Here is a 13,249-nt window from a genome sequence, read left to right as displayed (position 1 = left end):
AATTTCCTCAGGGAACTCATCTAGTAAAATAACTTGTAATGACTCACCCTTTGGTATCTCACAATTAACCAGTTGAAGGGGAATATATCTAATAATCCTTAAGATCATGTAGGATGCTGTGTCTCTAAATATTACTTAGTCATGAGTTAGGGTACCTGCTGGTAATATGGTCCTCCACCTCCCCAAAGAGTTTGTATATGGACATAAAAAGGTAAAGATTCCCCTCACATGTATGTGCTAGTCATTCCTGACTCTAGGGGGCGGTGCTCATCTCTGTTTCAAAGCCAAAGAGCCAGCACTGTCTGAAGACATCTCCATGGTCATGTGGCCGGCATGACTCAACGCCAAAGGTGCACGGAACTCTGTTACCTTCCCACCAAAGGTGGTCCCTATTTTTCTACTTGCATTTTTTTTTACGTGCTTTTGAACTGCTAGGTTGGCAGAAGCTGGGACAAGTCACGGGAGCTCATTCCATTACACAGCACTAGGGATTCAAACCACTGAACTCCCGACCTTTCAATCAACAAGCTCAGAGTCTTAGCCACTGAGCCACCACATCCCCTGCATATGGACATAGAGAACTTCAAAGCTATAAAATCTCAGAGGTTTCCAGGTGAGCAGGTGGGCGGCGAGGTAAGGAGTGGTTGGGAGGGGTGGGGCAAGGCGGGGCAAGGCGGGGTGAGGTACGCTATTCAGCCGGCTCACTGAACTGCACAAAAAGTTAGCTACCAGTTCGACTGAACTTGTGTGAACTGGCTGAATTCCACCACTGGTCATGTTTTGTATGTTTTTGGCACACAACACAACAGCTCTTGGCAACATGGGCAATGTCATAGCTTGTTATTTGATGTGATGTCACCCAAAAGATCTGGGGAGTTTTCAGGTTCCTCCTGCTATTCTAAGACATTTCCACAGAATCCCATCATCGCCTTTTCTCTGTCCTTCCTTCTTTACCACACTCTCTGTTCAACATTTTAACGGTTATCTTCTTTTTTCCCTCCCTCCCTCCCTCCCCTGCCTTCCTTTGTTGCTCGAAACTGTGAGCCAGCAATTCATGCTAAGGCTGCATCCCTCCTATCCTCCTGAAATATATCACTCCAGAAGACTGATGCATTTAAAAAGGAATTAATTATCCTCCTTGTTTGCTTTCTGCCCAGGATGTCTCCTCCTTCTCCTCCTCCCCAACATTTCAATTGCTAGCTTGGTCCCTTGCTGAGTGTTTATTTCTCTCAAATATCATCTGCCACTCACAGTTTTTTTCTCCCTCAAAGCATACTTGCAAAAGTTTGATGGTGAAGAACTAAAAGAGAAAATCAACTTATTCTCCAAAGCATCCGAAGGCAAGGCAAGAAACAACGGATGGACATTAACTCAAGGAAAGATCCAACCTAGAAGTAAGGACAAATATCCTGACAGTGACAGCTAATGGAATGGCTTGCCTTCAGAAGTTGTGGGTGCTCCATCACTGGAGATGTCAACTCGCAAAGCATTTCTAGTCTGCTCTCGAGTTGCCATGGACAGAAAGGGGGGAGACGTGATGGAGCAGTTCGAGAGCCACATACAAAAGCACATTCCATGCATACCTTCCTCCAAGGTTGGATCTCAGATTACCAGAGCCATCTTTTGAGGCATGTTTTCTACAGCCCGTGAAAGTGCCTCGTTGGAGAATGTGATTTATGACACAGCCCGAGAGGAGGGGAGGGGAAACACGGCCAGAGTTGAGCCGTAAATTACGTGTGGCAGAGTTGACTACACTCGGGAAGTTGCTGACATGTTGCTGCTAATAAATAACTGGATTTCTTTTGAAACTTGGCTTGAGGCTCATAGGCATCTGACAGGAGGCTTTTAAGGAAGAGACTGGACAGCCATTTATGTGAAATGTTATAGGGTTTCTTGCTTGAGCAAGGGGTTGGACTAGAAAACCTCCAAGGAAGAGCCTCCAAGGAAGAGCCTGGATAGCTCAACAGACAGAAGCACTGTAATTTAACACCAGCTGTCTGCAATTAAAGTAAGATTGAATCTCGCCAGGCTCAAGGTTGACTCAGCCTTCCATCCTTTCTAAGATAGGTAAACCCAGTGTTTGAGGCAATAAGCTGACTTTGTATAAAATATACAAAAGAATGAAGGCTATTGCTTAACGCACTGTAAGCCGCCCTGAGTCACCGGAGAAGGGCGGCATATAAATCAAATTTAAAAAAATAAAATAAAATAAAAATAAAGGTCCCTTCTAACTCTGATATGCTATGATCTAAACAGAACCAGTGCCTTGTTTAAAGTACCTTTCTTCATTCTATTTTAAGGCTTTCTTAAAAGAGAAATTTGATGTTCTGCTTCTTGGCTGAAGTGTTCTGGCATATCAGATCCTCTTTGATGTAGCCTTGAAATGAAAGCAAGATGGAAAATTTTCATTCTTCTTACTTTCTTTGCACCAGAAGGTAAAAAAAAATAAATAGTTTTGCCGAGAATTCTCCCTGCTGCCTCTTCCTAACTGATTCTATCATGCTCTCTTTGAGGTTTTCCCAGTGTCAGGAAGAATCAGGGTAGGGAAAACAGCGATCTGGAATATTCTCCCTTCAGAGTTCAAAATAGCGATGTTGAGGAAAGAGTACAGAGAATAGCAACAAGGGTGATTACAGGGCGGAGGCTAAAACATGAAGAACAGTTGCAGGAATTGCAGGGATGGGCTGCTGGGGGTTCGCAGGGGTTTGGAAGAACCTCTAGCTAAGATTCTGTGCAGTTCGGAGAACCCCCAAATCTCATTCCTGGCTGGCCCCGCCTACCCAGCCCAGCCCCGCCCCTCCCAGGAGTCCCCACGCGGCCCATTTTGGATGCAGGTAAGTGCAGGGCGTGCACGGAGGCTCAGGGAGGGTGAAAAATGGCCCTACCGGAAGTTTGGGAAGGCTGGAAATGTGTCTGTTTCCAGCCTCCAGAGGGCCTTTGGAGCCTGGGGTGGCCGTTTTTGCCCTCCTGGAGACCTTCCTCGAGCCTCCGGGACCCAGGGAGGGCAAAAAGCCCCTGCCACCATGGTGCAGGAGACTGACTAGGCCACGCCCACCATGGCCACACCCACCCAGCAACTGGGCAGAGAACCTCTTGTTAAAACTTTTGAAGCCCACCCCTGAGAAATTGGTTATACCCAGCCTAGTGAAAAGAAGGACTGGGGTGATGTGATCGCATGTTCCAATGAGGGGATGCCACAAAGAAAAAGGAGTCAACCTATTTTCCAAAGCACCAGAAGGCAGGACAAGAAGCAACGGATGGAAACTAATCAAGGAGAGAAACAACCTGAAATTAAGGAGAAACTTCCTAACAGTGAGAACAATCAGCCAGTGTAATGGCTTGCTTCAGAAGTTGTGAATGCTCCATCATTGGAGGCTTTTAAAAAAAGAATGGGCAGCCATTTGTCTGAAATGGTACAGGGTCTCCTGCTCAAGCAAGGAGTTGGACTAGATGACCTCCAAGTCCCTTCCTACTCTGTTATTCTATTAAATTGCTGTTAGCTTTTCTAAAGCTGTAAAATCATTTCTAAAGATCTAAGTTCCAGAGCCCACTGTAACAACATTGCCAAAAAGCCATTAAGAGTTGTTAACCTAATCTTGCGTAGCTTCTTCTAATAAGAGCATACAAAACATTTGCTAGACCAATTCTCGAATACAGCTCATCTGTCTGGAACCCGCACTGCATATCGGACATAAATACAATTGAGAGAGTCCAGAGATATTTTACGAGAAGAGTCCTCCATTCCTCTAACCGCAATAAAATACCTTATGCCACCAGACTCCAAATTTTGGGCTTGGACAACTTAGAACTACACCGACTTCAGTCTGACCTAAGCATAGTACATCAAATTATCTGCCACAATGTCCTTCCTGTCAATGACCACTTCAGATTCAACCACAACAATACACGAGCAAATAATAGATACAAACTCAAGGTAAACTGTTCCAAACTCGATTGCAGAAAATACGACTTCAGTAACAGAGTGGTCAATGCCTGGGATGCACTACCTGACTCTGTGGTTCCTTCCCCAAACCACCAAAACTTTAACCTTAAACTGTCTACTGTTTTTTTTTTTAATTAGATTTATATGCCGCCCTTCTCCGGAGACTCAGGGCGGCTTACAATGCGTTAAACAATAGCCTTCATACTTTTGTATATTTTATACAAAGTCAGCTTATTGCCCCCACAACTGGGTCCTCAATTTACCTACCTTAGAAAGGATGGAAGGCTGAGTCAACCTTGAGCCTGGGGAGATTGCAATAATTGCAGACAGCTGAATGTTAATAACAGGCTTTTAGTCTGTTGAGCTATCCAGGCTGTTGACCTCACCCCATTCCTAAGAGGTCTGTAAGGGGCGTGCATTAGCGCACCAGTGTGCCTACCGTCCCTGTCCTAATATTCCTTTTTATTTACCCTTTTCATGTATTCAAATTATGTTTATACTTTTACCTGTTATCTTATATATGCTTGACAAATAAACTTATGATTATGAAAAACATTCCATGGCCCCGGGGCACGGAATGTGTGAAAGGCCCCATAACTTGGCTTCACTATTAACAGATTCATCATCACAGTTGCTGTTTATATGTATTTATTTTGTGGATGTTTTTATTTTTTTAATGTCTTTTTAATTGTTTAAAAAGTTTAGACTTGTAAGCTGCCCAGAGTCACTTGGCTGATTTTGGGCTGACTCGTAGAAAATGAATAAATAAATAAATCTAAACATCCCCATATCTCTGTAGGATTATACTCTAAATGAATCAGCTTGTGGCAATTAAAACAAAGAGACACATGGGCATGCTCAAAGCCACACAGAGCACAGGGCCGGGGATCAATTCTTAATCATCCACAAACTGATTTTGGATGACAAGTCCCTATTTCAATGTCCTATTTTCCATTTGTAGCATAGGGGAAACCATCAGCGAAGGGAAACTGAATGAGCCTGGATCTATTCTGTAAACTTAAATGACCAACTAAGCAGAAGCAGAAAGTCAAACTAAAACCGTTATTGTAGGTCATTAACTTGGTCACACACTGAAGAAGTTAAGATTAATTGTCCAAGTGGGTATGAGCTCTGGGAGGACAAAGGACGATAAGCCTGTTGAAGTGCACCATGAAAGAAGCTAATTTTTTTTTTTAAATTTGATTTATATGCCGCCCTTCTCCGGAGACTCAGGGCGGCTTACAATGCATTAAGCAATAGCCTTCATCCTTTTGTATATTTATACAAAGTCAGCTTATCGCCCCCACAATCCGGGTCCTCAATTTACCTACCTTAGAAAGGATGGAAGGCTGAGTCAACCTTGAGCCTGGCGAGATTCGAACCTGCAGTAATTGCAGGCAGCTGGTCTTAATAACAGGGTGCTTTAGACCACTGTACTACAGGCTCTTATTTATTTATTTATTTATTTATTTATTTATTTATTTATTTATTTATTTATTTATTTATTTATTTATTTATTTGTTCGATTTATATGCCGCCCTTCTCCGGAGACTCAGGGCAGCTTACAATGCGCTAAGCAATAGCCTTCATCCTTTTGTATATTTATACAAAGTCAGCTTATTGCCCCCACAAACTGGGTCCTCATTTCACCTACCTTAGAAAGGATGGAAGGCTGAGTCAACCTTGAGCCTTGGAGAGATTCGAACCAGCAGTAAATTGCAGACAGCTGTGTTAATAACAGGGTGCGTAGACCACTGTACTATCAAGGCTCACTAAATATTGCATTAACTCTTCATATAAAACAGGGGTCTGCAACCTTAAACATTCAAAGAGCCATTGGGCCCATTTCCCACAGAAAAGAAAACACCGGGAGCCACAAAACCCTTCCCGTGCCTGACTATTTCCTGAGCAGCCACAAAACTAGCATATATAGTTGAATTAAACATTCTGTTTTCATCTGAAACTTTTCTTTTCTTGAATTTATCCATGGTTGGGCTTCCGGGGGTTGAAAAACTCAATAAATCACGTGCCAGCTGGTGTCGCACACTGGCGGTTGTGACACATATTTTGAGTGACAAGGAGCTACAGCAGAGGGATGAAAGAGCTGTATGAGGCTCCAGAGCCGCAGGTTGCTGACCCCTGATATAAAAGCTTTTGTACATGGAGTGGTGCGGTGGCCTAGAGGTGGAGCTCTCGCCTCACAATCAGGAGGCTGTGAGTTCAGTCCTAGGTAGAGCCAGATATTTCTCTCTCTGGGCACAATGAGAATATATCTGCTGAACAAATTTCCACACTGGTGACAGGAAAGGAATCTGGCCAGTAAACACTCTGCTAGCTCCATTCAGCTGCCCAGACTCCACCCCGCAAGGAATTATGGGGTCTTTAAACGATGATAATGATGATAAGAGCTTTTGTCCATCTTGGGTTTATGCTCTGTGCTTAAGAAGGCTAAAGATATAGTTGATTCCTAGCTACATCCAGGATTCCTATTGTGTTCCTGAAAATTAGAAACTCACGCATAGCTGAGAAATCACAGAAATTATGGAAGAATCTAAATATGAGTTCTCAAGTAAAAGGAGAGATATATCGAAAAGGTAGAAAAGCAGGGTAATCTGTCAGATTCTGTTGGATTCACACAATTTGCTGTTAATCCTAAAACTGGATTAACATAACGCAGTCCCTGTGTTCATATAACATGCCATGTCCACCCAATAAATCATACTGTGTCTTAATTTGAGGACCTGGATCATATAACGTACTAAGACAAATAGTTGGATTTCCACAACATGCTGTTCTTCAATAAGCAACATCTGCATTTTAACCTCCTCTAACACGTTGAGTGAGTCCAATCTCTCAAGGTTCTGAATTCCAGAGAGCTTCCATGCTTGAGGGCAAGCAGGGGTGAAATCCAGCAGGTTCTGACAGGTTCTGGAAAACTGGTAGCGGAAATTCTGAGTAGTTCGGAGCAAATACCACCTCTGGATGGCCCCAGGAGTGGGGAGGGAATGGGGATTTTGCAATATCCTTCCCTCAGGAGTGGGGAGGGAATGGAGATTTTACAGTACCCTTCCCCTGGAGTGGGGTGGGAATGGGGATTTTGCAGTATCCTTCCCCTGGAGTGGGGTAGGAATGGAGATTTTACAGTATCCTTCCCCCGGAGTGGGGACGGAATTGGGATTTTGCAATATCCTTCCCCTGCCATGCCCACCAAGCCACACCCACCAAGCCACACCCACAGAACTGGCAGTAAAAAAGTTTGAATTTCACCACTGAGGGCAAGATATTCCCTTCCAAGTTTCCACCCTGAAAATTCTGCATTTGCAAACTCTGTTCATCCCTTGCTGACATACACAGGGTAGTATTCTCTACAAGGAGGCTCTTACCTTGAGAAACAGGGCACCCTTTGAAGACAAGGCATCTGTTCCTTTCCCGTTGGGGTAACAGTGATAGGCAGCATCCATAACTGGGTAGCGACTGGCAAAAAGCAGGCCACTGTTCACAAATTTGAAGGTACAGCAGCCATGGCAGCTGTAGACTCCAACGTCATACAGAATGTACTCAAAATAGCGGTGCAGCTGATTTTTCAACTTCTCCGCCGCCCTTTTGTCAAACACTTCCTGCAAGCACAGGAAGTCCAAGTTGGCAGGAAAGAAAGCAGAGATCTCGTGGTCGAAGGGCTCATCCATATTCTTCTTTTTCTTCACCGAAGTCTTCTTCATAAGTGAGGCTTTGTAGAGGAGTTTACTGTTCACGGTGCTTTGGTCAACTGGACCATCTCCAGAGCGCATTTTCACCAGGGACTCCCGCGAGGCAGTACAGCTATCCAAGCTTCCGGAATCCCCTTCCTTTTGCTTATGGTTGGGTGTTTGACCTTTCGGGATCTCAGCTTCTGATTCAGGAGAACAGTTGACTGCTCCCTTGCTGTTATTCATGTGGCTTCCCATCCCATCGGCTTCTAGGTCTGAAATGTGGCCATTATCCTCACCGCCTATGCGCACGATGCAAGTGTTGCCATCTTCTCCATCACCAGCATCTCCTCCACCTTTGGGATCCCTTCCATCTTCATGGTTAGAACCGGCGTTGTCCCCTTTATATTCCATGGATGTGGTCCTCTTAATGCCCGTGTTGACTGCCCGGTTATTGCCATCTCCACCTTGGGGCGAAACGAGGCTGCTGAAGCTTGCGGCGCTGATCGATGTGTTGGTGGGAGAATCTATGTAGATTTTGATTTGGGGCCTGCTGGCTCCATTCCGGATCCTTCGCCCAATTTCCTTTGCTCGGGCTTGTGTGTTGAAAACATTGTTTAATCTCGCCAAGGAATCTGGCAGCAAGCAGACGTTGGCACTGCTAAAACAAAAGCTTTTCCCATTGCTGGCCGCCTTCCACTCCGTGAGTAAGGTGGATCCGTTGATCTGGCTTTTGTCCTGTAGTCTGGAATAAATGTATGGACGTCTCACGGACTGGAGAGGGGACCATAACAGGAAGCCAATCAGGGCAAAAGGAAGGGAGACCACCAGCAACGCTAAGTAGATGGGAGTGGTGATGATGATGCAGAGAGCATGGAAGTAGCACGGGTCATCTCCCCTTTGCCGTTTCTCGTAGGTGGTAGGCACAAAAGAGGCCAGGAGCCGGTCCCCGAGCCAATAGCATGGGAAGATTAAGCCCCAGGAGAAGGAATGCAGTGCATAAAGAAAGCCGTTAGGAAATGGGGAAGTGTATAAAACCATTGCAACTCAGTTAGGACACCCCTTCAGCACCTTCTACATGGTGTCACCACCGTCCACCGTCCATCAGAATCTGGGTTTGCAGGCCAAGAGGGGGAACAGACATGCTCCTGGCAGTTGAAGTCCTCTGGATTGCAATGAGCATTTATCCTCTGAAGGACACCCACTCAACTTCATTTAGGAGGAGAAGAAGGTGGGCCAAGGATTCCCGTGAGCTTCAAAGGTCTAGAGTCCTCAGGTTGTATCATTTCTCACTGCAGGCAGCATGTAGGTTATCAGGACATGAGAAATGGAAGTGCCTGAAAAGGTACAAGAGAAAGGGAGAGAGAGAAAAAGAAGATGGTTGAGAATAGTTGTCCATTATCAGATACGTGCTGGCGGACAAGGAAATTACAATCACAAGGGGCCTTCACACATTACACAAAGCTTATAATGTGCTTAACCTTGCTTGGAATAAACCAATAGAAGAGTTCACCAATATTCTAAGCCATAGTTTGTGAGTTGGGTTCACTTAACCGGGGGAAAAACTCAATGGGTTAGCAGCTGTTTGTTCTGGATCACAGAGGTTTACTACTAAAAGAGCATCCTATCAAGTTATCCAACTGGATTGTCCAACCTCAAGAAAACCATTGCTATAATTGAGCCACCTAGGCCTGGCAATTCTCCCTACAAAATTATTCCAGGCATTCCTGCTTGATCATTCTGTTTCCATGAGAAAAAATAAATAAATTGAATTCCGGCACTTTGACCTGTAGAGTTTAAAAAAGGTGCTGGAAACATTTTATACAACAGCCCACTAAAAACCCAATTGTTGTCTCTTTGTGTTTGGAACAATGAAGGGAGAAGGAATGAGGATAATTGACGGAGTTAAAATGCGGGTTTTTAAATTGGGTAAAATGAAGAAGTGGCTAAATGAAGGAGCTGTCAAATCAACCTTGCCAGCCCCTTCTGGTTGCTATTCAGAAGTGGCTCCCATGTAGTTTATTCCTATTTATTTCCAGAGAAACGTGCACAGGAGTGTCGAGCATAAATCACCGAAAACGTATCTGGCATGTTATTTATGTTGAGCGCATTTGGCAGTGCTGTCTCTATCCCCTTAGGGAGGCCTTCCTCGCCTTTTCCATCATGGCTTTCTCCCTACCATGCAGACAGGGGTGGGCTTCAAAAAATTTAGCAAGGGGGTTCTCTGCCTGGTTTCTGGCTAGGCATGACCATGGTGGGCATGGCCTAGTCGGCTTCCTGCACCATGGCGGGGGTGGGGCTTGGCCTCCTGGGGCTCCAGAGGCTTTTTTTGAGCCTCCGGGAGGGCAAAAACCACCTCCCCACGGTCCGGAGGCCTTCTGGAGTTCAGCCCTTCCTGAACTTCCGGTAGGCCCATTTTTCGCCCTCCCTAAGCCTCCACACCAGTGGTGGGTTGCTTCCGGTTCAGCCCGGTTCGGCTGAGCCAGTAGTGGTGACGATGTGATGTCACCGAACCGGTTCTCTGTGACTGGGAGCTGGGCCCTCCCGCCCGCTCCTGCTTTATTCCTACCTTTATTTCTCGATTTTTAGCACAGCTGATAGGCGCAGCAGAGTGGATTGCCGCACCTCAGCTGGCCAGAAACCTAACGTGCTTGCGAGGAGCGCATGTTTGGTGCCCATGCGAGCGAAGCGAACATGCGTGTGATGAGAACCGGTAGTAACACCGGTTGGAACCCACCACTGCTCCACGCATGCCCTGCACTTACCTGCATCCAAAACGGGCTGCGTGGGAGGGATGGGGTGTGGTGGGCCAGCCAAGAGTGGGATTTGGGGGTTCTCCAAATTGCACAGAATCTTAGCTAGAGGTTTTCCCAAACCCCCAGCAGCCCATCCTTGCATGCAGACCATTACACAACCTTACACAACCTTACACAACCCAGTCTGTATTATCTCCTAGGCAAAACAGTGGCAATTTGGAAATGAGGGGAGTGAGCACTTGGATTTCAGTTGGCCTGAAGGCTGCGCTAGGAGGAGACTCTATGGTGGGGAAAACCACACCTCCAGTCGGCAGAGGAAAAAGGACACCGCGCTTGGAGGAGACTCTATAGTGACGGAACCGGACTTCCAGTTGGCTGCAGAATTGAATGGGTTAGGACCTTTGTGGCTCTTTGTGTTTAAGGTTGCTGACCCCTGGTCAAAAGGAAGGGGGAAACAATGAATTTGCATGGAAGAGGAGTGGCTGAATAAACCAGGAAGAACTTCTCAGGATCATTCTGGTTGTAGCTGTACTGTAGAGCATGATAGAGGGTCTCCAATGTGATAATTATGAACTTTTAAAAGAGGACCAGGTGTCATATTTTTAATCATCCAAGCTCCATTTTTTTTGCATCCAAGAAAGAAATTTGTTTAGCTTAGTTTGCATTTTAATGCGTCCTTATCTATTTTTGCATGTTCAACGTGAGATGTAGATCTGTTCTCTAGAAGTCATCATTTTCTACATTTTGCAGTGTTATCTCGCCAATTAAAATATAAAATGATCCCCGAGACCAACATGATACATTTTTTGAAAACACTGTAGAAATGCTGTTCCATCAGGGATGCTAATTTGCCTGCCAAAACCACCAACGTGGGTACACATCGGTAGAACTGCAAATAGAAAAGTGTACATTTGGAAAAGCAAGCATACATACACACACAAAAAGGCATATACATTTTAAGGCAGATCTAAAAGAAGATTCTTGTGCAAAAAGCCACAAAAACGAAAAACGGAGACTAAACAAAACGAACACATACACAAATTGTATTATTATTCTACACCAGTGTTTCTCGCTGGCTGGGGAATTCTGGGAGTTGAAATCCACACATCTTAAAGTTGCCAAGGTTGAGAAACACTAGTCTAATGCACCAAGTTTTCATAGAATCATAGGAAGAGACCTTGGAGGTCTTCTAGTTCTACGTGTTGTGGCTCCGTTGCCTGAGCCTGGGCTATCGACAGATGCAGACTCTGAGAGTGAGGGAGAGGAGTTGGCAAGGCCTCCGTCTCCAGAACCCTCCTCTCTGGCAATGCCTCCGGGGGACACCGAAGGCCAAGAAATAGGCCCAGAGCCAAGCATGCCCCTGCAGCCACAGGTGGACAGCGACGAATGAGATAAGTGCTGGCTGGATTCTCGACAGCGGCGCAGGGAGAAGCGTGCACAACAGAGGGGAAGGTGTGCCAGAGATTAGCTGAGTCACTGGACCACACCCCACAGGGTATAAATGTGGGTGTGGTGGCCGGTTCAGTTTGTGATGAGCAAAAACTAGAAATAATCCATAATCTCTGCATTACTGGACTTCTGCCTGCCTTGTCGGACTGCATTTGGACTAATCCTTGTATTGCTGAAACTTTGCCTGCTTTATCGGAATGCTTGCAGTCTAATCTTTGTTTTGTGTGAGTAAAGTCTGAATTGGCAGCTAGCCACTGGGTTGCTGCCAGCTTTATCTTCAAAGACTTTGTCGTGTGGCTTATTAACTCCAGGCCGTCTGTGGGGGTGCGTGTGTGGGACGGGGACAGAACACTACCTATGCCCAAGGCAGAAGTCCTCTTACTAGCCTGCACAAATGGTTGCCCAGTCTTTTCTTGAAACCCTCTAGAGATAGAGTACCCACAACTTCTGGAGGCAAGCCGTTCCACTATTTCATTGTCAGGTGGAATGGCTTTCCTGTCAGGAAATTCCTCCTTAATTCCAGGTTGCAACTTCCACCCATTACTTCTTGTCCTGCCCTCAGATGCTACGGAGAATAAATTTACCCACCCACCCCTTTCTCTGGGACAGTCTTCAAGTATTGGAGAACTGCCATCATCATCTCTCCTCAGTCTTCTGTTCGCTTGGTAAACATGCAGGTTTTCAAAGTGGAAGCAGTAATCTTAAAAGGTTAAATCATGGCAACGGATGCAAAGTTTATTAAAACTGAGATGTTTCATTACTCATCCAAGAAACATCTTCAGTCAAAATGAAGATTTTGATGAGCCATGGTGGCTCAATGGTTAGAATGAGGTCCTACAGGCTACTTCTGCTGCCTGCTGGCTGCCTGCAATTCGGCAGTTCGAATCTCATCAGGCTCAAGGTTGACTCAACCTTCCATCCTTCCGAGGTGGGTAAAATGAAGACCCAGATTGTTGGGGGCAAGAGGCTGACTCTGTAAACTGCTTAGAGAGGGCTGGAAAGCACTGTGAAGCGGTATATAAATCTAAGAGCTATTGCTATTGCCCTTCCTTCCTTCCTTCCTTCCTTCCTTCCTTCCTTCCTTCCTTCCTTCCTTCCTTCCTTCCCTCCCTCCCTCCCTCCCTCCCTCCCATCCATCCATCCATCCATCCATCCATCCAGTATTGCAAGCTGACTCTGCCCACTGCCAGGAGTTTGATCCTGACTGGCTCAAGGTTGACTCAGCCTTCCATCCGAGGTGGGTAAAATGAGGACCCAGATTGTTGGAGGCAAGAGGCTGACTCTGTAAACTGCTTAGAGAGGGCTGTGTAAAGCACTGTAAAGCAGTATATAAATCTAAGTGCTGTTGCTATTGCTATTTTTTTGTTGGCAGAGAGTCAAATAGTCATTGGAAAGAACCAACTTTTGCCATACAG

General features: G+C 45.6%; 1 protein-coding gene across 2 annotated transcripts in view; it reads right to left on the bottom strand.

Moving 5' to 3' along the window:
• The window catches only part of SMPD3 (sphingomyelin phosphodiesterase 3), a 197,878-nt gene that overhangs the window by 44,986 nt on the left and 139,643 nt on the right, over window positions 1-13,249 (bottom strand). For both annotated transcript variants that reach the window (XM_034425443.2, XM_034425445.3), the window contains one exon: window positions 7,327-8,966. In XM_034425443.2, the coding sequence (XP_034281334.1) occupies window positions 7,327-8,670 (1,344 nt within the window). In that variant the 5' untranslated portion in view covers window positions 8,671-8,966. The remainder of the gene's footprint in view (window positions 1-7,326; window positions 8,967-13,249) is intronic.

Source organism: Pantherophis guttatus, chromosome 11 (genome assembly GCF_059756535.1).
Source record: "Pantherophis guttatus breed Tessera chromosome 11, ASM5975653v1, whole genome shotgun sequence".
Classification (NCBI taxonomy): domain Eukaryota; kingdom Metazoa; phylum Chordata; class Lepidosauria; order Squamata; family Colubridae; genus Pantherophis; species Pantherophis guttatus.
This window is presented reverse-complemented; position numbering and strand designations above follow the sequence as displayed.